This window comes from Enoplosus armatus, chromosome 3 (genome assembly GCF_043641665.1).
Source record: "Enoplosus armatus isolate fEnoArm2 chromosome 3, fEnoArm2.hap1, whole genome shotgun sequence".
NCBI classification, from domain to species: domain Eukaryota; kingdom Metazoa; phylum Chordata; class Actinopteri; order Centrarchiformes; family Enoplosidae; genus Enoplosus; species Enoplosus armatus.
The window spans coordinates 20,147,918-20,172,742 of record NC_092182.1 but is presented as its reverse complement, the minus strand read 5'-3'; the positions used below and the strand labels follow the sequence as shown (position 1 = coordinate 20,172,742).

Here is a 24,825-nt window from a genome sequence, read left to right as displayed (position 1 = left end):
CTGCAACAACACAGACGTGTCTCAACAACAGAATATATTTGGAAATACATTTTGTTTTACAAGGAACTCAAGTGAGAACTTGATACAAGACATTTAGTATAGTCCTCATACCTGGATTCTTCTATAGGCAGTGACAATAAAACTATTTCATAAACATTTGGTCTCAGAAGAAGTAGTAAAAAAAAACAGTAAAACACAAATAAACAAGTCACAAACAACATGGTCAAAAGGTAAATCCACAATGAATCGCAAAGGGCAGAAACTGCTGCTGTTAAAACTTTCAGGTGTGTCGTGCTTCCAGCCACGCAAACGCACACAGACCATGTCCTTCAATTAAGAGCTGATAAAACCAGTTATTTATATGTAAAACACCTGCTGGGACAAAACTGTTTGGAAATGCAACATACGTCAAAGTTTGAACCTGCAGAGAGTAGTGTAGCAGCCGTTTGTGATCCAGTGTGAATTCATCCTGAAGACAAAAATAATCAAGTTCATCTGACCAATAAAACTGGGAGAGAACATTGAAAACGATTTGCAGCACAACAAACATCCCATCATTTGAAAAATAAGGCTATGCAAATCACTTGCTTCAACTGATTTCCATATCAATTCAGCTTTTACATGTCACCTCTCGAGTGGTGTTGTACATGTCATCACAGGGCTCTTCACAGCAGCTGTCCGTGTCTGTATATCCACCGTCAGTTCAACAACGTATGGATCTGTGCGCACTCTCTGTTTGTGTAATGTGTGTGTGTGTGTGTGTGTGTGTGTGTGTGTGAGCCTTGCAGGTCAAAGGAATGTCATGAGACTTGCAAAGCTCTTGGAGACGTTGTGAGGGATGAACTGCAGGGGGCTCCCAGCTCCAGGCTGCATGTCACCAGCTGTTGTGGTTCTGCACTCGAGCTTTGGTGGCAACACAGTGGCCATTAGTGCCGTTTTCTCCCTTGGGAATATGAGGAGAAGCCTTGAGGCCTTCTGTGGGCGTGTCGGGCTCTTCATCCGAGCTGCTCTCAATGTCACTGCGGACATCGTTGCACACCTAGAGGGCAGACGGAGGAGGACAATGTAGATAAGCTCTTGCAGGATATTATTTTTTTTATACGCTTTTATAATACATAGAGAAATAAGCACTAACTACAGGGGTAAAAAAACTACAGATGTTAAGACAAAATAATGTAAACACTTAATGAAAAATGTCCAGCTTTTAAGTAACTTCATCACTATTACAAACACAGCTATAAATATTGGCATATGATGTTGTTGAAGAAAAAACTTAATCTTAAACAGTAATGACTCTGGCTATCATGATTTGGTTACAGCCCTACATTAAACTGCTCACACTGAATAGAAATGCAACCAATGACGAGTGGTCGCAGGGAGATATTGCTTCATATTAAACAGTCACGTGTAGAAAGAACACTGGTTTAGTCTCATGAAAGCTGTACTGTAGTTCAGTAGTTCAGCTTCATGGCGAAATGTTTAATTCAGTGTGCTATTAATTTGTTGCTCTGTTTGAAATAAGTTACAACTATGATGAGATTTCTTAATAAAAATTTAAAAAAAACATTTGCCCCACAAATGTTTTATTCTACCACCGGTTTCAACACGCTCCTGCCTAATGACAAACAGCTGGATATACCTAACATTCATGATACTATTCATGGCACATTACTCATCATTTACAACTCTCTGAGTGAGTCTAAGTGTTGATCTACTGCAACAACTGTCCAGGTAAACCCGCTGCAACTACACTGAATCCTTATGGAAACTGATAGGACAGATGGACAGATGTGTGAAAAGAATCACAATAACAAGAGGGAGTCAACAGAAACTTACAGCCAGAAACAGAGAAGGTAAAAGGTCACAAGCGGATAAAGCAAACGGAGAGAAGCGAGAGAGTAGTGGAGAAGGGCTCATTGGACAAAGACAGACAGAAAGACAGGATCTCCCTCTCTCATTTCAGAGGGAGAGGAAACAAACGGCGTCTGCAGAGAGAATGAGAAACAGTCAGGGACAGCTTGGAACAAAAAGGAGTAGAGGCAGCAAATTCATCACCAAAAATAGCCATGGTTATGTTGTATATTTCACTAATCATTCTGGTTGGGACTAATATTTATTTGGCGTTCTTTATAGCCCTTCCAACACTCATTATAACCGCATTATTTCCGCTAACATTTGGAGTTAATGTTTTGGGGTCAATAGGTTTGGGACCATTTTTGTTAATCTTTGCTTACACAACAGTCTTAAAGGAGGGTTCTGAATGTTCATGTGAAATGTTTTTATTTTTCAATCTAGGCCACTTTGGACAGAGTTTGAGCCGCAGTAAACCTCGTGAATTTATACTGCACAGACGTGACACCACCAAGAGACCGTACCAGAAAACTAAAGATACCATGTCAGAAGTTTTAGTAGCTGAAAAACAAACTTCTTTTGTTGAATATCTTGGATGTATATGATGTAGGTCATTACAGTAGGGCTGCAACTACTGATGATTGTCATTATTCACTGATCAGCCGCTTATTTCCTCAAATAATCGAGAAAAATAAAAATCTGGCCCACAAAATGTCAGGGAATAGTGCAAAGTACCCATTGCAGGGGACATCTTTAAATGTCTTGTTATGTTTGAAGTCCAAAACCCAAATATATTGAATTTACTCTCACATAAGACAACAAAAAGTATGAAATCTTGAAAATGGATGAAAATATTATAAATTATTGTAAAAATAGATGGAGATACATGTTCAAACTAACTAATTGTTTATAAGACTAAGCGTTTCAGCTCTACATTACAGAATTTCTCAGTAATCACCCATTCTGTGTGGTGACACCCACCTTCCCCCGCAGCATGGCTTTGACAGCTATACGGCCTATGAGGTAGAACCAGATGATATGCAGCACTTGCAGGACCAGCAGTAAGAAGTTAAAGAGCCACCAGGACGGGTACGGCCCGACTATCGCCCAGCTTTCAAACATAGTAGAGTTCAGGACCCTGGAAAACAAGAAGACAAACAAGTATATATTTACTGAATAGTCTCTCATGAACACATGCAATAACTTATCCCAGTGGGAGCAAAAAGAAGTCAAGCTGTACTTTAATCATATTATTAACCTGAACTCTTCTCATGAGGCCCATTGTAACAGTACAGATTGTAATTCCCAGTTGGATGCCAAAGGTAACCAAGCAGGCGAGTAACATAGATCTACTGTAATGTCAGGTGAGTGGTTGGTGAGCTCATGTCTTCCTTTAAATCCATGTGAGCGACAGGAGGTTGTCAACAGACCCACCTCCCCCAGCAGAGGTATGGATTTCAGTCCAGGTAGCTGCAGCGGCAACACAAGCTTTATCACTCATCCACACCAAGACACTGAATATAGCTGCTCAGGTTACTTTAGCCAATGATAGGATCCCTATTGTCTGTCTCTATAGAGGTTGAGCTTCAACATCCAGGTCTCTGTCAAGGAACAGTCGCTGTCCAAACAGCTCGCTTCAGCCTAAACATTAGTACAGATCTCTGTGACCCTGTAGGTGGCCTGGAAATTGCCTCATCTGATTTACAATCTGGTGGTAGTAGCAGTACTTTCTTTCTAAACAACAGAGCATGGAGGTTTCCACCTGGTTTTCAGAGTACAGGTTGTGTTCTGGTGACCAGTGTGACAAATTACAGCTACCGAATATGTACTGAAATTACATTTAGGAAACCAAAGCACAGTAGAATTATCATGATTTGCCGTGCATTTGCTTACAAAAACTAAGCTCAAAGACAGTGGTAGGCCCTGATCAGACAGAACACTTTTTGCCAGTTGCAAAACGCTTACTGCCTAAAGAAAACAACTAGAAAAAGACGCCGCTCACTGCAAAAATACACATTCCCCAACCTGAGCTCAGGCACCTTCAAAGCTAAAGCTAGAATATGATTCTGAAACATTTCCCGCAAAAATACAAATATTGTCTTGCCAGGGAAATAATATAATACAAAATACTTTTATTTGCAATGGGCTCTTGTGCATTAATACATTGATAAATATTTGGCAGAGTAGTATATAATGTTCAGATTGCAGGTGTCACTGAGAACTCACCATATTGGATATATAACAAGTCGTGTGATGAAGAATGCCACACTAAACACAATGAAGAGGAAGTCACACAGCCGCTGGTACTTGGCGTAGTTGGTCAGCTTTGCTGCCTGTTGGAAAAGAAAATGAAACAATGAGTTTTGTGGAGAGCGTCATTTTATTTTACCACGCATCAAATCAAAACACATCTAATTCCTGCGCTCATACTACTGTTTGGATTCCAGCCAAGAGGAAGTGACTGGAAACACTTCATTTACATTGTTAAAGAAACGGTATGTAAAAGCTGAGGCGACACAATTACTTCATCTACAGTAGTCATATGTGATATGTCATATGGAGAGGATCAGTAACAGGTTGAGTGAAAAAATAGCAATAAAACGGCAATCTAAAATATTACTGTGTAATGTCTAGAAGTGGAGCACAGTATATTTGATTTGTATTTAGTTGTGTCTCACTGACCTCTAACAGGAAGTCAGAGGCATCGTGGACACACATCACGAGGCTCCCTACTCGCGCCATGTTGTTGACGTAGGAAAAGCTGATCAGGCTGACTGTAGCCAGGTGATGGATGAACATGATCAGGAAGTCCTGAAATTAAAAAGGGAGAGGGGAGGTTAGCATGTACATACACTGAATGTTTACCTGTAAACCTGTCTTGTGTTGTTGTGGAGTGTATTTCTTTTACACCTCTTTGTTTTGCCATTGAGGGCATTGACCAAGGATCACTAAAAACAGCCTGCTTGTTGAACTGTTTGTTACAGAATCCAAGATGGACATATGGTGGACAATAAAGCTTGCAAACCTATGCTGACGCCAGACTACTGAATGCTTTATAAATAATACGTAAAATCAATACTAAAATCAAATGGACGCTGATGCACAAAGGTTACGGTGTGTGTGTGTGTGTGTGTGTCAGGCTGCAGCATCTACAGAGTGTTTTCCTGTTAACATCACCACAACAAAGGAAACAAAATGTCGCTACATGTCCTCTCTCAGCCTCACATGTCACACCATTACTAATACCAAAAGTATTTATTAGTGTCAACTGTCACAAGATGGAAAGAAATGGACACAGACGCATCAAAAGGCCATGAAACAGAAAAATGGCAAAACAGAAAACACTTGGACACTTTGAGTGGATATGCGTCAATGCACCGGAAGAAGTTCTCCTCTCTAAATGTTTTAGTACCGTGTCTCCTCGGCAACCGCTGCCCCCATTCATGACATTCACAGCTGTACTTTCACAAAGCCGTAACAAAAGCCTGATGCACTACCAGTGTGAGAGGGTGGATCAAATTTTGTTGCTGCCCATGTGTACTGAATTTCATCACCGTTGCTTCTTAACAGACATCGTTCTGAACTGGAATGGAAATGCCTGATTCATACAGCTAAGCTTAGACAGAGAGAGAAGATACAGTGCAGAACAACCAAAGACAAACACACGGGCAGCTTCAGATAGGAGACACGTGCATCTGACAGTCAAGTCATCCGGCAGCAGCAGACTGCAAGAGTAGATAGAGAGCCAGAGAGAAGAGTCTACAACAGATTTGGTATTTGGTCTTAGATACTTCTAAGCAGTCAGAGAATTGCAACATCCATCTTTAAAATTTTCCTCTGTTGACCAGTTCAAATTTGAAAATCACCTCTACTTGCATGAATACTGGCTCTTTGGCTTGTTTGGAAATACCTTTTAAGGTCCATATTTGCTCACTACCTTAGTGGTTTGAAGCAAACTGTGAAATAATCAGTGAGAAAGGCCTTCAGGAATTTCCTACATGAATAAAGGCCTTTAGCTTGATAAACCCAAATCTAGTGAAACAATCAACTGAGCTTCATCTTCCTCATCCGAGAATCGTATCATGAAGAAAACTTATATCGTACAGAACCCCTCTTAGTGTTCAGCTTGACTCTTGCAGCACTGTCCTAATTTTCCAGTATCACATTCCAGATATTTGCTGTATAAAACATCTATAACATTAAAAGGCAACTGTGAGTGTGGCTGTAACTAACTCCAGCTCTAATACGCTGGTATTTTGTGGAATGTCTGTAATTCTAAGAGTTAGATCCGCTCCATCCTGCAGTCACATGACAGTGGGAGCCCTCGTGTTGAAAATACACCATTCACAGACTGCTTAACCCCCCCCCCAAAGGAAACAAAAACATGTGACCTCCCAAAATGAACATAACGGTAAGAGCTTGTAACATTTGAAAAACTTTGCAATACACATCGACACACACACACACACCCCCCCCATACACACATCATCTGCCACTGCCAAATGAGGAACAATAGACTTATTAACAAATGTTTCACAGGGAGTGGTAACTGTGGCGTCTCCAGCGTGATGTGATGTAGCCTCACAGAGACAGAGCCAGTGTTGTTCCTCTTACCTTCCTTTGAATGTCAGTGAACTGGGAGAACATTAGCGACCAGTAGAAGGCCAGTTCTGTCACATAGTAGTGGTAAAGACCCGGAGTCATGACCTGAAGAGACAGAGAGGTGAGATGGGGTGGAAGTGTTTAAAAACAAACTATTCTGGACATCATGCAGTATATTGCAATGGCCCAGTGAATCACCACGATGCCTGCAGTGTCTGCAGTTTGTGAGGGTTTAAATTTCTGAGGCTGTAGTTGTTGTGTTGGATTGCACTATAGATTATACAGAACTGCATCATACCTGATAGGGGTAATCGTACCAGCAATGCCGTGTATCCCACATCCAAGGGGACTAAAAACAAACATGTATTAAAATTATCAAAATATACGCAACCAACTAAATGTTATCAATGAAAGAACAATAAATGCTGACAGCAAATTTCAGCTTGATCTGAAGGTGTGCTCACCTGCCACAGAAACTGGAACCCATAGATAAATATGCACACATAAAATGTAAACCTCCACCTGGAAGTGGAACAGAGACGACATTATGATCTAGAAAAGAAGACTGGTTTAAGAGAGAAATAACGCATTAAAAATCAAACATATGCACATCTACTTTCCTCTACCCTAACCATAAGCAACACACACAAACAATCCTTACTCTAACATAACCTGATCCAGATTCTTATTTTAAATCTAAATCAGTGTCCTAACAATGAACCTTGAAGACCTTGAAGGCCTTGAAGAAACAAGAACGAGCCAACATGTTCTCACTCTGATGGTCTAAAACTTGTCCTCACAAAGATAGCAATACAGCAGCATACACACACACACACACACACACACACACAATACCATACCGCACCTGGACAGAAAAACACAACCATTGTGTGCTCAGGCCTGCAGAGAGGTTAAAGGTGAACACAATAGGCATTAACCTACATGCTCTCGCAGAACTTGGTGTGTGTGCTGGGTTTATCTTGGTTCCTGCGGTGTCTGAACCAACGCTGAACCTTTCGCACCTCCCAGTCCAGCTGCTTGGACAGGCCATCCAGATGGCGAGAGTCTGGATTCTGTGCGGAGAGAGAAGAAACAACTGAATCCAGTATCCAGTATCTAGTCCAAGCATTAGCATATTGCAATTTTGCGAATAATTCACTATTTGGGCTTCAATCTCTGAGAATCTTAAGATAACAGACTCAACGAGGGCATGTGAAGTCAGCAAATAAAAGAAAAATAATCAGGAGAACGCCTGCAGTAAAAGTTTCAGTGAAAACTGCAAGCTACCAGGAAAATAGTTTCCACTAAACTCTTGCATCTGATTTCATGACAGATTTAGAAGAGTGGATACTGTAGTTCTGGGAAATATCTGATTTTATGTTATGATGTCTCTTTTAAAGGCAATTTGTGAATGTATAAGTAAAACTGACATCTTGAACTGATTCACCAAAGGCACCTAAAACAGTCAAATTAAAAATATAAGCCCAATGTGACAATAGTGTGACCACACAACTGAAATGCTCCATTGTTTTTCTGAAGCAGACACAAATATCTGATATTTTCTCCTCCACTGTGGTCGATACAAATGTTGTCTAATAGCGATATGCATTCTTTAAATCTTTATCATTAGCACTATTAGCCAAATACTGATAGCACTGGATTGTTTGGACTGGTAATGCCGTGGTCATGTCATATCAAAGATTTTGTTATTATCAAGTTTCTGACGTGCGAATAGCGTTCACATCAATATCCAAGTCGTAATAACGATCAGGAAACTTGGATTCTTCTGACAGCTCTGATATATCCGACTTCAATAATGACTTAAAACCAAGCAAAAATGGATGCCTCACATCAGCCTAAACATCCATTGCTTCTTTAAAAAGAGAAAGAAAGAAACCAAACCTTTGTGATGGATGTAAACACTTTCTCCAGCACTGCATTGGGCTGAGCTCGTCGTCCAACACCTGGATGAATGCGGAGACTCCGGGCTAAAGTACTGGCAATAAATCTGTATCAGAGGTGGAAATGGGAGAGATGAAGAGTCATTTGATGTTGTTAAAACATGCACACCAGCCCTGAAAGGAAAACCTGTTTGCCCAAAAATGAGCTGCAGCATGGGGCTTCTTCCTTGTAAGCTTAAAGGTAACCAGTGGAGGTTTTAGACCTCTTGCAGAACTATGGAGCTGTTTTTCTACGACTGGGTCCACGTTCTGTTTATCTCCTGCATGCACACACACATGCACGAGGGTGACGTGATACACACTCCTGGGAAAGGCAGGAAAGAAAAAGACTTCTTGGTTGAATTAATGCAAACAACGACAATGTAAAAAAACATCATGTTTGCTAGAGGACACACATAATGCATCTTGGTGAGTAACACTGACATTCGTTTTGTCGCATAGGCCAGGTTTAACAACTTCCTGTGCAACTATTAGGAGTTTCTGTTTGACACTGTACACAGGTGCAGACTCTGCTAAAGCTTATATCTGTAATTTCTTCCCAACTGTAAACAACAGATGCACTCTGTGACTGTGAGGGGGAAACTATTTAACATGTGTTTGTACAAGCGACTTCCTTTTTGATTTACAGAACCTTTCAAAACAATTAGAAGACTAACAAAGACTGATATTACTCATTTTAAACAATGACCCCTGTATGACCCCTGCCTGTAGTTCTGTTCTGCATTATGACTGAACTGTCACGTTCAGCTGGGAGACGAGTTCATTATCAGAAACGTTTATCTGACTAAATTTCTGAGCTGTGACTAACATGTACAGAAAGAAAAAACAGTTTGTAGTGTCATACGCTGACAGCTTGCTTCAATTACCAACTTGAGTTTTGTGCTGTGACCATGTAGGCTTCATAGGTGTTATGGCCAAAAATATACATTTGTGAGAAAGCCTTGTGCACGTCCATAGCAGCCATAAATTCTTATATTTGAGGAAGGCATAGCTTAAATATAAAGAACAGAATACAGGTTATTGTTTAGAGGTAACCTGTGAGTCAGCTTCAGTCAGGCTGAGTCTCACTGAAAGGGGTACAGGCCTGATTTCAGTCTGATGCATGTGCAGATTATGCGGCTACAACAATGGGTCTTTGTGCATAGTAATACACTGACCTTCAAAAGAGAATTAATCAGCAGGAAAAAAAAACTTTTGGTGTTATATTGTGGGTAGTTTAAAAATGTCTTTGCATGTAGTTATGTGTGGATATGTCTTTACCAGCATGGCTAAATAAGTATGCATTAATATTACTCATACCACCCTATCATTTATTGTTAAGCAGAATAAAAAGAGGCTCCATAAATCATTTACAAGGTTGCATACTGTCAGTGTGGTTTCTTCAAAAATGTGCACACAAACTCTTGAAGGAAAACATTCCTGTCGTCTTAACCAGTGAAATCTAGATCTGCAGACATGAACATGCATCTCTAAAATGAACAAAAAGAGAGATTCAGAACCTTCTTTTGTCAGACAGAAATGTGGAGATGCTCCACTGAAACTTCACAGCACAGACACAGTGGTACTAAGTTAGTAACCACAGTGGTCTCTCGTCAGGCAGACATTCACACTTCCACTGTATAAAAGGCTATAAACACATACAGAAGTAAATAAAAAAAATTGCATGATTCTCTCTTTATGTTGTCATGTACTAGAAGCATTCAATAAAACTGTGCTGCGAATGTTTTGACCTGTTTTTAAAGAAATGGGTTGTGAATGAACAGTAAAGGACTAACAACAACCGTTTAATGCAAGTGTATGAAAGAACATTCCAGTGGTAATCTAGAAATCACCACAGTTCCTTAATAATATAATAATGGGACAGTACGAGACTGCTTTGTTAACTGTAGTCTGGGGTGAACTGTCGACCTTTCCGTTGGCTACAATCCTCAGTGTTAATGAGGAATGCAAACTATGTACATGACTTGAGTAAAGTGATGACACATGAAAGAGATAAGTGAGTCAGTCCACACCCACCTACAATTTGAAATGAGCTAATGGTATTACTAACTTGATCATGTGATCATACAGCTCTCAGAATACAGCATGGCAGCTGAGAGAATCTTCTGCCTGAAGCCTAAATTAACAACATATATAAAACCTACAGTTTATTATTATTTAATCTATGTTAATGGAAGTTTTGCTATAACTTCATTATTCACATTCGTCCCAACTCATGATTTTTTTTCAGGCACAGTTTTTATTACTAAAAAATAAACTGTCTGAACAAATACGAGTGAAAACTCTACTTTTAATCCCAAATTGCACACGTGTAATTAAAACAATTTTCTAAAGCTCTAGATGTCTGGGGGGGTGTCCGTCATATTCTCAAACTCCTAATGATGAGCGAGAAAAGAAAAAGTGAAACACACAAACCACAACAGTTTCCTCAATGGGCTCTCTTAGTCAACCAATACTCACAGCAATTTGTCAAACTAATTATCAAGTTGATTTAAAAAAAACAATTGTCAAATTGTTTGTACAGTCACTCTACAGAAGAATACCGCCATGAAGAAGCATTTATTAAAGTCAGTAATATTCACAAATGTAATGATAAGATATCATAGGAACCCATGTTTACAAACCTGGTCAGCCAGCAGCAAATGATTTTTGTACTGTTTTTAAAAATATCTATGGGTTTATTTTTGTTTTTTTCCCCAACTTGATTTTTGACAATCTTCAGCCTCTCATTGTAAGTGTTTATATCAGTTGATCATCACGTCAGCTAGATGTAATCATTTTTGTGTCTATATTTACACACTTTTCCCGCTGCTTTGCTAGCCATTTGCCTAATGGAGACCTGTAGGGTTAAAATGTTGTCTGTTTTAGTTCAATAAAGTTCGAGCTATAATCCAGCGTGTGCACACCCTACTTTTTCCTTCACTGAATATAATATCCTGATTGTGGCCTTAACATAAGATTTGCACACACTTACCTTTGATCAGTCTGTGACATAAACCAGAAGATACCACAGAGAAAAGAAAGAGAAAGAGATGCGACGCTGGTGAGCCCAACTTTCTCAGACAAAGTGCTCCCATGTTTAAGAGGCCGTTTTATTTTTTATATGTTTTAATCCAACACTGGCAAGAGCGAATGCCCCACTGGTGCAGAGCCACTTGTGTAGGCTATAAAATGGCTGCATTTTAACATATAAATCTCACCTGGTGCCCTTTTAAGCCTAAAAGCCTGATTTAATCAGGATCTCCAGGTATCAGTTCAGCAATACTGAACCAGTATTGAACCGTAGCAAAATACTTCATGATGAATGCTCCATTGTCTAAGCGGTGTACAAGGACAGTGTTCCTGGTGATGGGAATGTGACACTCACTGCAAAATAACGAGGAAAGTGAAAAACACACCAACGGCTCACGTCTGACATAAAACCACAATGACAAATATGTAGATCAAAGTGTCAGAGTTGTACAACTTTCACACCAAACTAGCAACTGAATTTAATCCTTACACATAACGTTTAAAGGACACAAAGAGTAATTTCAAACCTACATGTTTGAAAGGTTATTTAAGGAAAGTTTTTTTTAAAAAGATGACTCCTGACTTAGTTCTTGAAGAACACTTTGACTTCATGATATTGAAAGTGGCCCAAAAACATGGTGTGCTGATGACTCTGTGGCACTGTGCAAAGACCGGATAGACAGTTTGATTTGGCATTATGTTGTTAAACATTACTAAAGGTAATCTGCAGTACAATCCACAATTCACTGTTTAAGTGCACCCTGAGCATAAAACACTTTTAATCAACATTTGGCACTTTGATCACCTAAAAAGATCAAGGGCGGCAAAGCTCTGAATGTGAAGCTTGTTAGTCTGATTCCCCCCCTAATTGACTCAGTGGTTACACTAGTGTCTACACTGGCTATCTAACAATCTCTCTATTAAACTGTTACACAATCACATGGTTAAGCTGAAAGATGAGCTGATGTGACACAGATACGGGCATCACATCAATCTAGGTTCTCTTATAAGCAAACGTATGACAAACAGGAGGATGAATAGACAGAAATAACCCACGCAAGCCCGAGCCTGCAGTCGCTAATCGGTGGACAGCGGGAGCGAGAGCTATTCTATTTATGTAAAACGTCAAAACATCCCTGTTCCTCCTCAGAATCTGACCACTCCAACATACCTGTTACCAAGAAACAGGCTCAGCGCGGTCTGTGTACATGGATGCTAGTAGCCCAGACGGCTGTGAAGGGAAGAGCCGCAAGCTACATGTAACCTTGACACAGGGAAAACCTCCCAGTCCCAGGGCCTCGGCTGAGGCGCAGGCACGGCTCTATTCATAGCACAGTGCTGGATGTAATTGTGGCCTTCATTTGACTTGTAAAGTTGTTTCGAAACAGATTTGACAGTTGTGGAGGAAACATGACTTTGGGGAGAGACAATGCCAGATTATGTGGGCTATAAACAGAACACTGTACAAGGAGGATGTTTAATGTATCACATCAACATTTTGTTTGGTGTCAATCCTCACTTCCTTGAGGGATCTGACAAAGAGAATACCTGGTAGGAAACAGGCAAAACGAGCCACAACAGATTACATGGCTACTCATAATCTCATGCACATCTCAGTTTGTAGTTTTAACACCGTTAAAAACTCATGACTGGGCTTAGAAGGGCCTAGGCTTGTGCGCACACACACACACACACACACACACACACACACACACACACACACACACACACACACACTCACTCACTCACTCACTCACTCAAGAAACAGCCTGACTGCTCCTATTTCCACACAAAGTCGCTGCCAACAGCAAAGCAATGATTATGATCAAACAAGAAGAAACTGGTCTAGAAGAGGAGCGGCTGGTTGGGCCGAGCAGCCACATTAGTGAGAAAGAGGAACTTCCCGCAGGTAGAAGAGGGATACTGCAGACACGCTTGATGATTACGTGTAAAAATGATAGGACGAAGGACAAAGGCAAATATGTTTGAAGACAGCAGCAGATGCAGGTGAAATGTAAGACTTAGGGCTTGTTATCACATACCACAGTTGTCAAAAATAAAACGGTAAGACAAACACTAAGATACACAAACAGGTTGTGTGAGCATAATTAGAACTCGGTGAAACACTGAAACAGCCAATGTTATGGTTGAATTGACAGTTGAAATACAAATACTTGAAGGAGTTGAAAGAGCAATTAAAATGGAAGTGATGCAAGAAGTTAAAGTTTCACTTTCGTGTTTAAGCACTGAAAGCTGAAGACATTTGTTTGTTGTCGTTGTTTTCGGGGTTGAGAAATTTGCCAGCCTCTTAGAAGAGTTTGATGCACCAAAATTGAAAGACAAACAAATAGATACTATAAAGCTAAGAAAGCAAATATTATAATTCGCTAACAAACATCAAATCACTGAGCTTAAAATTCTGTTATGTGCGTCTATATATGGGTCAATTCCGAATTAATTCAGCAACTATGGTGCTGTGTTTTGTTCTCAACTGCACCAACAAAGCGCTTTGAATTCGCTAGCGATTTGATTCACGCCTGCGACTAGCTTCTTCTCCATGGCAATAGCAGCCGAGGCTCATGTGTATTGTAGTATTTTGAGCTGTCCGCCATGAAAAAATGACAGACAAAACACGATTTCTCAGAAACTAAGTTGAAATAACTAAAACTGGGGGCCATAACATAAACCTATAGTATTGTTAAATTATCCAGGAGAGTCCCGTGTTTCTATGTTATATAAATAACATTGAATAAATTGAAATGGGAATACGGAATGGAGAAAAACACTTCCAGAACCAGCATTCCCTCCAAATTTGCAACTTTATGTAAAAAAAAAAGAGCATAACTAACATAATAACGAATTAGGCCATGAATCAAAACCAGTTTGTGGCAGGATGTGTCTGAGAGCATACCCCCACAAAACTCAGCCCCATCAGTGTGTGATTGTGTGAATACCTGATCCTCTTACTGCAGGTGTGTGAGCACAGTGTGTGTGTGTGTGTGTGTGTGTGTGTGTATTTGTGGGTGTTTTGTGTAATATCAAGTGCACTGTGTGTGTGCCAAACAGCACAGCCTCTGTTTAGGTTCTGCAGAAAGGAACTCAAGCTGTGGTGTGATGTTTTTTTTCTGATAAATAAATGAATGAGCTAGTCAGCTGGTGATAACATCACTGTGGATCAGTCCTCGCGTTAGAGAGGCACAGACAGTCAGCTTTGGCACCTGAGACAGGTGGCTTGGCGCTGTGTGCATCTTATCGAACGTCCCTGCAACTCTCCTTAGACATCTCCAATATCTGATTGCTCCTTATTTACAGCCACTTGACCATGCCTAAATTAAACAGACTGACACTGTGCTTGGGGTTGTCTCTGTAAGTGTCAAGTCTATAAACCGTGCCTGGATGACAACAAGCCATCTCCTGCTACCTACCAATTTTTATTTAGTTAATTTAATATTACTCAGGTCAATTTCTCCTACCCACAATGTTAAGAAGCCAACCTTGCTGCCTGTGTTCCCATGTATTATATATAACAATAGCAGTGTTTGTTGTCAGATAACTATAGAAAGCCATTTGATTAAAGGTCACATGATGCTAACGGGCTAATGGTGATTCCTGGGCTCCTTCATCGTTATGTGAACCTTGGTCAAATAACTTTTTATAGCCATGCTGTTGGCTAACAATAGAAACACAAAGATACGTCAATGATAACACCTGTCTTGTGTTGTAACGTTATGTTATAATGAAACACTGAACAGTCACAGACAGTCAGTCTAGCAGTTTTGGGAGCAGAGATATACCGAGATGAAATAAAAGTGTGTGTTATACTACACAGACATAGACAACACTTTATATTCATTTTAAGCATGTCAAACCGCAGACTGCTCAACTGTCCTCCTGGATCCATCCTCCTCACTTATGTTTATCATAATTGTATATACAATGATTTTCTGTTGTCAGACTATTCTGTACACACGACATCTACTACATGTCTGTCCATCTGGGGATAGGGATCCCTCTTTGGTTGCTCTTCCTGAGGTTTTTTGAGGGTGTTGTATGCTGTACAGATCGTAAAGCAGCCTGAGGCAAATTGTGATTTGTGATATTGGTCTATACAAATAAAATTTACTTGACTGTGGATACGTGACAAATCAAGGTACTTCCTTACATTGATGCGAAACTAACGGCGATATTAAAACAATAGCTACCTTGGCGTATACAGTGTGACGAAATATCCTGACTTCAGACACATTTCTATTGTCTCACACTCACAGTATATATCGTCATGTTGCCCAACACTAAGTGAAATTGTTTCTTTGTTTTATCCTATCTCATATCGCTACTGAGATATCCAACAACTATATCACACCTCCAATATTTCTCCATACACTGAAGCCCTACACCTGACCTCGAACTGGCTTCAACACTTTGCAAACAAAATACTACAGCAATTGTGTAATAAAGCACTGACAGAGTGAAAAGCCCTATCTGAAATTTGTGTTCACGGCCACGCGCATAGTCGGCCGTGACGTCCATTTAATTGGATTCAATGCAACTCTCCTCTAACACTTTTATATTGAAGCTGCTCCATGACAGGTTTGTCAAGATTTAAAAACAGGAAACAGATAAGGATTACAGAAAGGCAAAACTTCCCTCAACGCATCACTGGCTAAACATTTGATACTGAAAGTTGAACAAAGTATGATGTTGACATCAGTGAAACCACTGTATGAGGTTATTCAGTACACTAATCAAAGTTTCAGTCAATGCACGAGTGAAACTGATTTTCTTGTTGCCACTTTCTTCAAGCCTTTTCTTTAATGGCTGGCGTTGTTAAGTCAGACCTCTTCTTCAGCACCCCCATCACCCCTCGTCTTCCCAGACCAAAAGCCCAAATAAAAAACACTGAAACGTGCCATAGAGAGTTTGTTTTGAGGGAGCAAGTGTGACATCTTCTGAAGAATCAGGGTTCACTGGTGAGGGAACCACACCTCCCCTGTTTGAGACACCAGACTGACCCGCCTATGATCGCCTACACCTACCCTGAAATGTGTAATTCCACTCTTTCCTTTCTTATCAGTAGAATAGTATCTCTTTAGGAGATAGGAAGACTGTCAGGTCACTTACGAGATAACTCCACATCATCTCAGCTGCGTAGAAAAATGCTAAATGAATGACAGAAACCTTTGAGTTTGCCAAGGCAAAATGCCTTCAGGACAACTTCACTTGGCTGTGTAGCAAGTGTGTGTGTGTGTGTGTGTGTTTTGTTGTTGTTGAATGCCATGTCATCACATTATTTTCTTCTACACTTTTGCAGCCTGAACAGAAGCACAGCTAAACATTTGCACAGGACTGGATGGATACCTTGATTATATATGAGACAAGAAGATGTGGCACAGAAGCAGCAGGCTGGCAGGGCAGTGGCAGCCCTCCCTAGCATGCATGCATCAGTTAAGGGCAGCTAAGGACACATAAGCACATTGGTTAACAGTCAGGGATTACCAAACTATTCTGGAGTCACCCAAACATCAATGACAAGAGTTTTGAGAAGGGGTGCCCCGGCAAAATGAACAGTTAGTTGTAACGGTGTTACACGCACTTTAAGTTCGCACACCTTTGTCTTTAAAAAAAAATAGGGGAGAAAGAAAATAAAAGTATAGTTAGAGAGTATTGTGTAGGCAGAAGTACTGACAACGATAAAATGGTGTTTGACTAAAGAAAAGTTTGGGAATCCCCGAGTTAACACATATTTAAAGATGTTGGTCCACCCACAGCCAGCAACCCCATCACTCCGTTGATGTGAAAAAAAGGTCCGTTAAAAGAAGTCTAAGAGACTTTCTCGTCACTTACAAGAAAACACCCGACATGAGTGACAAATACGAACCTTTCGAAGAGTATCCTAACGGCGAAAATCCCCAAAGCCAGCGGCACGGCAGTAAACAAGTGTCCAGCTTTGGGGTACTCCACCCCGGGAGCTGGGTCTGCCAGATCCGCCCAGGTTACGTTGTGTGGCAGCCAAAACCTCTCGTTCCAAAACCAGGCTGAAAGAGCAGCCATGTTTCGGTGTTCCTGTCACCGGACGGTGAGAAGAAATTCGTTTTTTTTTATCCGAAAGAAAAGATGAGGGAAACTTGTTGAACGCCACACTCTTTAACGCACCAGCGTGAAGAAGGCTAGAACATGCACTACACTTCCGGTTCAAATTTTCAATATAAGATTCTCAACGGTCAACGTTCGACATGCGGGAAGTTTCAAGCAACACTACTAGCCAACAAATACTTCAATATTTATTTAGGTTAAATAAATATTAATTTAGGATTTTTACAATACAGGTTTTGTAACCCATTCTTGACTCGTGTAGGACTTGAGTCATAGACAGGAGTTGGGACTTGATGTGGAACTGGACACTCAATGAACTGTTTCCATTAAACAAAAATAATTATCTGATATAGCTAGTTTAAGCCATTCTAATTAGCATACTACAGACCGGAAAGACTAGGATTTGCGCTGAGACTCAAAAGCATCATCATCTCATAATTTTATTGTAGGCAGGTAAAACAGCTCTGCTTCCTGTGTTTCATGGCTGTCACCGGTTAGCTTGACCAATCTTGGCTGCCGCCCTGAGATGAGGACTGGAATTGAGGAAGTGAGGCGAGTCCCTCCTCCCTGCATGGCATCCATCCCTGCTGTTTTTCTGTTAGAGCCAGACTGTAGTCAGATACTTTAATGTTTGAGTCATCAGACCTTTTTATACCTTGGGAGTTTAACAGCTTCCGTTCACAATCCGGCAGAAAAAGGTACCATATCAAAGGTAGATAAAAGGTACCATATCAAAGGTAGATAAAGCTGACGGGAGTGATGGACTTGTGATTGATGTGATGGCACACCCGTGTGGTCAATATATGTACTACAACTACAAATTACCATGAATGTGATCTTGACCTATACAAGTATAGGGTATTTTATTTCTGTAAGGGCTCAGGCATACATTGCGCCCCGCTGAAAGTCAACTTAATAATATTTGTAATTTAAAACATGCAAACTTAAAAATGGAGTGGTTGATATATGACTGTCACATTATTACTTTTGATGGCACCACAATGGTGTAGCAATTTGGAAAAAAGGGGCATCCTTCCATCTGTGTTGTTAAGCAGGGGTGAGGCAGCTGCAGTGCTGTCCGCCGTCTAATTATAGATGGACATTTGCCCCTTTGGAGCGCGTTATTATTAGAGATCTCACAGGGCAGTTGACTCAATAACTATGCAAGAGATTTCAGCAAGGGAATCACATTTTAAACAAGTGGCAAATGATGTAACTTCATGGTTCAGCTGCTAAAAATAAAAAAATAAAGACATTTGTGGGATCAAAGAACACACACAGAGAGTGTTAGAATACTGGCAAGGCAAGGAATGTATAATACTACTTCAAGGCCAGAGGAAATAGGCTACCCCCTTGTTTTCCATGGTGCCTTTGGCTGAAACTCTTATCCCCTGTGACTTACAGAGACTGGGCATTGATGGGATACATTGGCATATAGTGGTGGACAGATGGCTGTTAATGAACACACATTGGTTTCTTGGATTTAAAAAGAATGCAGAAAAGGACTGCATCTCCAGAGATGTTTGTGAATGAATCAACAGAATATGAAAAAAAAAAAAACTTGTTAATCAAGAGGGTTGAATAACACAACAATGTTTGATTATGAAGGCATTCATAATTGCGCTGAATGAATTACAGCACCATCAATAATCCATACAGAACAACACACTGAGGCAGGATGTGCGATTAAAGAAAGGTTGAAGTAGACGCTCTAGAAAATGGTAAAGGTGAAGAGTTTAGAGTGGCAGCCTGACTGAGCTCTGGTCAGGTTACAGTGAGGCTGGAGGGGTGTATATGAGTGTATCCTGCAGGCAGATACCAGCAAGTTAAAAACAAAACATCAGACACAAACTCAGGCACAAAGTCAACAAGTTCAATAATTTATTCCAAAATAAATCTTGTTAGGTAATTGGTTACATCTTAAGTCCAGAAGTGAAACAACACAGTGGGAGTGGTAACTGTTGTGTGCGTACTGCTTTGTTCAACATACAAGTCAGTGAACAGGCAAGTTAAGGCACTTTTAACCAAGAAATTATTCATAATATTCAGGTCGGAGGATGGTGTATTGTGTAAGGCAGAGTAATTCAAATTCTTTTAAGCTTTTAAGACTTGGTGGATTTCTGCAACAATTTGTGACATGTTCTGTGTGTGTCTAATCAGTAAAAACAGGAGCTACTTCTGTCAGTAGTGTAATAAAAGCAGGTCAACACAGCAGCTCAGGTAAAGAGGGCAACTCCGCTTAAGCAGTCAAGATTAGGCACGGTCTTCACCTAACCTTACCCCTCTATAATCACCTGGGCTAAACAGTAGTGTAAAAGTCCTTTCCCAACTCCCACCCATTCATCAGTCCTCATGTCTGTCCCTCACATGTGCTCTGGGTGGTTCTGCAAACAGTTGATGAACTCTGTGACTGGGTGGCCGTTGAAGCAGATCTGGTAAACAGCAGTGAAAAGAGGAAACCTGGAGAGGATAAACAATGATTTAAGAATGATGGAAATGATTAAAGGAACAGTTCTACATTTTGAGGAATGGGCTTAGTCACTTCCTTGCCGAGAGTGAGATGAGAAGATTGGTACCACTCTCGAGCCTGTAGGCTACAATATGAAGCTACAGCCAGCAGCTGGGTAGCTTAGCATGAAGACTGGAAACGGGGAGACAGCTAGCCTGGCTTTGTCCAAAGATAACAAAATCCACCTAGAAACATCTGTAAAACTCACTAATTAGCAAGTTATATCTTGTTTGTTTAATCTCTACAAAAAAAAATGAATCGTAGAAGTGACAAGTTGGTTTGATGAAGACTTCCTGAAGTCTTTGGTGGTTGCCTGGCAGCCTCACAGTGATGACAAGACTCCAGGAAGTTTCTGTGCCTGGCCAAGACATAATCCAGCACAGGACCTCTCATAAAACCACAATTTACTGTTTTTTGTTGCCTTTGGACAGACCAAGGCTAGCTGTTTCCTCCTGTTTTCAGTCGTTGTGCCAAGCTAAGCTAACTAGCTGTTAGCTGTGGTTACCGTGCAAACATGAGACTGGTTCCAGTGTTCTCATCTCAGCAAAACCTCAAACTATGTTAATTTTTTCATACCATGAAATTCATTCATTTTCTAAAGACACCAGTCAAATCCTCAAATGTATCAGTAATTATAGAAATGATAAACGAGCCATCTTGTGATTAAGATCCTCTCAATAAAATATGAGACAAACTTACTTTTCCACCATGTTTTTCAGTTTCAAGATTTGGTGGACCTCAGTTGCAGTCGCTGGGCCTTGAAGCTTCTGGCCGTTCAGCAGCTCATTCTCCAACTGCTCAATGGTCTAAGCAGGGAGAGACATTTGGTGTTTGATGTTACTTTCTCATGGCTTTCATAAGAAGGGAGTGATAGAGATGACCAGAGAGAAACACAGAGGGATACAGAATCTGCTCCTCATACTTTGCCTGTTTTGGCGAAAGCTTCGCCAATCTTGCGGTTGCGTCCGCCGTAGCAGGTTGTGATGAGGTCAGCGATGCCGCAGCTCTCCAGAAAGGTGGCGGGGGAGACGGGGCTGTCTGTGCAGAAGAACTTGGAGAAGGCGATCATCTCCATCAGGCCGAGACGAATCACCGCCGCCTTGGTGTTGTCACCGAATCCCAGGCCATCACAGAAACCTGCTCCCACTGCTACAATATTCTGCAGCAACAGTAGAGGGGGGGATGCTGCTGTTGTTGTATTGCACTTTTTATTTGTTTGGGTTTGTACTGATGCATATGAGGAATCTAACTGTTTAGATGAGAAAGCAATGACTCCAAATACATAATTTTCATGTCAACTATCATCTATTGACTGGTGTCTGCCAGCAAATACACACATCCTATTATTTCCACATTACAAAAACTCCCAAATTACCAAAAACACTGAGATTATTAGTGATTAGTTTGTAATATTTTTCTTTGTAACATCAGTTTTCATCAGACTGTTAGCAAATGTTGTCAAATGTTGAATTTGAAGAGAAATATCAGTAGATCTCTACGAATTTGAAACTACAAAAACATTGTCTTGTAAACTGACTATTTTTGATCATGTAATAATGTGTTTTTAAGAGCTTAAGCACAGACTTGACATTAAAATTTAGACTAATGCTCGGATGGTTGTGAAAATCGAGGAGTAAATCAGTTTGATGGCCGACCTTGAGCGCCCCACACATCTCCACAACATCAGACTCTTCCACCACAGTCACACGGAAGTTGGTGGTCTGCATCAGCTCCTTCAGCATGGGCCCGTAAGCCTTGTCTTTGCACCCTGTGCCCAACAATAACCAATAGATCATCATCAGTTTCCATACTTTATAAATGTATCAAACAATAAATATGCTTATTTAGAACAAATAAGACTGTATCGTTCAGTCACAAACTGTTCAAAGTAAATTTTCAATTTCAGGATTTTCTATGTTAAATTAAAGGATTTCATTTCAAATACACCAAAATGGCTCAAAATGATGTATAAACATGTATTCATGGGGCTTTAAATCATGTTTTGGAATAGAGCACCCAACAATCTTTAATTTTAAATAAATGAATGGAAAAAGATGTCGGAGCTGGAGCCTCACTCAATGTGCATCTAGTTTCATAGAGACAAATGTCACTTTGTGCCTTTAATTGTAGACGTCTGACTCAAGAACAAAACTTGTCACATGTCACATACCGATGGTTGTTTCACAGAACTTCTCCTCAGCGACCTCATTGGCGATGTTTGCTCCCATGAGGACCGCCATGGTGATGCCCAGCTTCCCTTTGATGACCTCAGAGATCAGCTTCAGACCCTCTGGACCCGCATCGACACCCTGGAGCACACAAATGACCACCAGATCAACCAAAATCCTTCTGCATCATGAGGACTTATACTTCCCATTCTTAAGTGCATTGTGAAATCTTCAAATATTAAAAGAACTGGTGACTTCCTGCTCCATGTTACCTTTATGAGAGACATTCCTACAGCGTCCTTCTTGATGTGGTCTTTGATGGTGTCGCACACTCTCACAATGAACTGGTGAGGGACCACAAAGATCAGGATGTCGGCTCCTTTCACAGACTCAGCCAAGTCTGGAACAGCCAACTGCAGACGAGAGAGGAAATATGCTGAAACTTCAAACATATGGCATCAAAGCAAACAGTGAATGACTTCTGTGTGTTTTCATGCTCACCACATTGGGGGGCAGCTTGTGACCGGGCAGATATTTCACATTTTCATGGTCTGTGTTGATGATTTCTGTGAGTTTACGGCCGTTCACCATCTCCTCGAACACCCACATGTTCACTGTGGTGTCAAACTTGTCATACTTGGCTGCATTGGCACCCACAATCTTGGCAATGGCAGAGCCCCTGTGGACACGAAGACGCACGGTGATCTCCCTGGTGTCAAGGCAACGGCTGGTTGAACTTATTGTTTCCCACAAAAAGGTTAAATGTCCCATGTTTTTTCCCCTGTGATATGTAAATTTATTAATACATGGATTTCATTGTGTTTCTCAGTTCTGATGTGGTGAAGAAGACAAAAAGTTGTCATATATCTGGTCTGGAGTTCATATTGATTGCCTGATGTTGTTCTGGCTGATACTGACTTTTTATTTATTCATATATTTGTACAAAAGAAATGTTTTTGGCATCAACTATTAACTGATATTAAAGAAGTTGCACATGTTCATAAAATATTAGAGTTGATTTTAAATATTTCATGGATAATTTCTGACAGTTTGTTATTGATTTAAAGACAGTAACGTTTCTCTAATAGTGAACAGATGTCAAAATGACCTGTGACCTCTTGTCATCTGGATTGTAGGGAAGACATTTAGTGTCACATGACTTACATAGTTTTCCGGCTGCATATAACACCACAGTTGAAAAATGAATACCAGAAGACCAATAATTTGGCATGAGGAGAGTCACATTTAAAGGATATCCACATAACATGGGCTAAGAGCTATGAGATCATATATCAATATTAAGTATCAGTAAATTGGCATTCCTTAGCACCTATCAGTTAAACGTCCTTCCTGTCAGAACTAATCTCAGTTGTGGAATGTAAGAAAGTACTAAAAATGCTGCTTACATGTTAATGCACCAATAATAATAAGAACCATAATAATATAATACATTTAATATACACTGACAAGGCCCACTCTGCTACATAATGACTACTTCTAATACTTTAGTATTGTAATACTTTGAATACAGGACTTTCACTCTTAATGGAGTATTTTGACATTGTGGTATTGCTGCTTTAACTTAACTAAGTACCTGAATACTTCTTCCACCACTGACTAGTCTAAATGTCATGCTGGCTGGAGGATAGCAACACCACGTGAAGGCTGACTCAGCACAAATACTACTGTATAATAACAAGGCAGGAGCTGCTGCTTCTTTAATGAAGATTTTGGAGTCATGAAAGGTCATCATAGACTCAGACAGTCAGAGTGTCAGAGGACCTCCACTCTGCAAAGCAAAGTGCACTCTGCAAAACAGCAGGCGAGTTTATTAACTTCATGAATTATTTACCTGCTGTTAACAAATGCTAAAGTTGCCTTCATTCTTCCAAGTTTGCCAACTTTTAGATTGCATTCACACAAAAAGTTTCACCATGTGTGAAATCCAATCTAGAGAACAAAAATACCAGTATGGTGACTATAACCCTGCTTCCTATTTAAACCCTAAACTGAAAGACATCCAAAAGTGCATTAAGGTGAATTCAAACCCCCTAAAAGCCACTTCACTCACCAGTTACCAGAGCCAACCACACAGACTTTCTTCGGCGCTGCCATCATGTGTTTGACCGTCCAGATGGACCTGCTGCTGGTGTGAAAACACGCTGAAGACGGGACATTTATACCAGACACACAGCTGAGGCTCGGGCACACCCTCTCCTGTTGGTTGGTCTGCTCTGTTGCCTCTCAGGGACAAACTCTCTCTCTTTTACTCTCACACACACACACACACACACACACTCACACAAGCAACAGGATAGCCCATGATTCAGATGTGTTGCAGCCTCTTTACACAGTGATGTATTTAATACTCAAGTCTGTCTCCTGCAAGTTGACATTTTACAAACTTGAGTCGCTCAGGGAGTAACATGATGATCAACACAGCTCATTCGTTTGGTTAAATAGTAAATTGGGTTGCTGCCTCTTAGTAGTTATATTAGTAAGTTCACACAGTCTTATCATAAGTGGAAATATTGTTATCCCTCAAATACATTACAAACTAAATCTGAAATGATTTGTAGTTGATTAATCGATCGACAGAAGTTTTCATTCATTATTTAGGTAACTTAAA

The 24,825-nt window shown here is 40.4% G+C and overlaps 2 protein-coding genes across 3 annotated transcripts; both read right to left on the bottom strand.

The window, feature by feature from the left end:
* Positions 1 to 17: 17 nt before the first annotated feature.
* On the bottom strand, positions 18 to 17,554 carry cers5 (ceramide synthase 5). The gene is made up of 10 exons (XM_070902467.1): positions 17,305 to 17,554; positions 8,356 to 8,461; positions 7,396 to 7,526; positions 6,918 to 6,975; positions 6,752 to 6,802; positions 6,466 to 6,558; positions 4,534 to 4,662; positions 4,078 to 4,184; positions 2,833 to 2,989; positions 18 to 1,039 (listed from the first exon to the last, which is right to left on the bottom strand). The coding sequence occupies exons 1-10, from the start codon at positions 17,475 to 17,477 to the stop codon at positions 875 to 877; spliced, it is 1,170 nt and encodes a 389-aa protein (XP_070758568.1). The 5' UTR covers positions 17,478 to 17,554; the 3' UTR covers positions 18 to 874.
* A 1,824-nt stretch (positions 17,555 to 19,378) lies between these two features.
* Positions 19,379 to 24,331, bottom strand: gpd1b (glycerol-3-phosphate dehydrogenase 1b). 2 transcript variants are annotated; one of them, XM_070902229.1, is made up of 8 exons: positions 24,268 to 24,331; positions 22,698 to 22,875; positions 22,469 to 22,609; positions 22,199 to 22,337; positions 21,684 to 21,796; positions 20,951 to 21,187; positions 20,728 to 20,834; positions 19,379 to 19,979 (listed from the first exon to the last, which is right to left on the bottom strand). In XM_070902229.1, exons 1-8 carry the CDS (start codon positions 24,312 to 24,314, stop codon positions 19,883 to 19,885), a joined length of 1,059 nt encoding a protein of 352 aa, XP_070758330.1. In that variant the 5' UTR covers positions 24,315 to 24,331; the 3' UTR covers positions 19,379 to 19,882. The 2 variants fall into 2 exon arrangements, with proteins under 2 accessions (XP_070758330.1, XP_070758331.1); XM_070902230.1 differs by having other exon boundaries at positions 22,469 to 22,540.
* Positions 24,332 to 24,825: the final 494 nt, after the last annotated feature.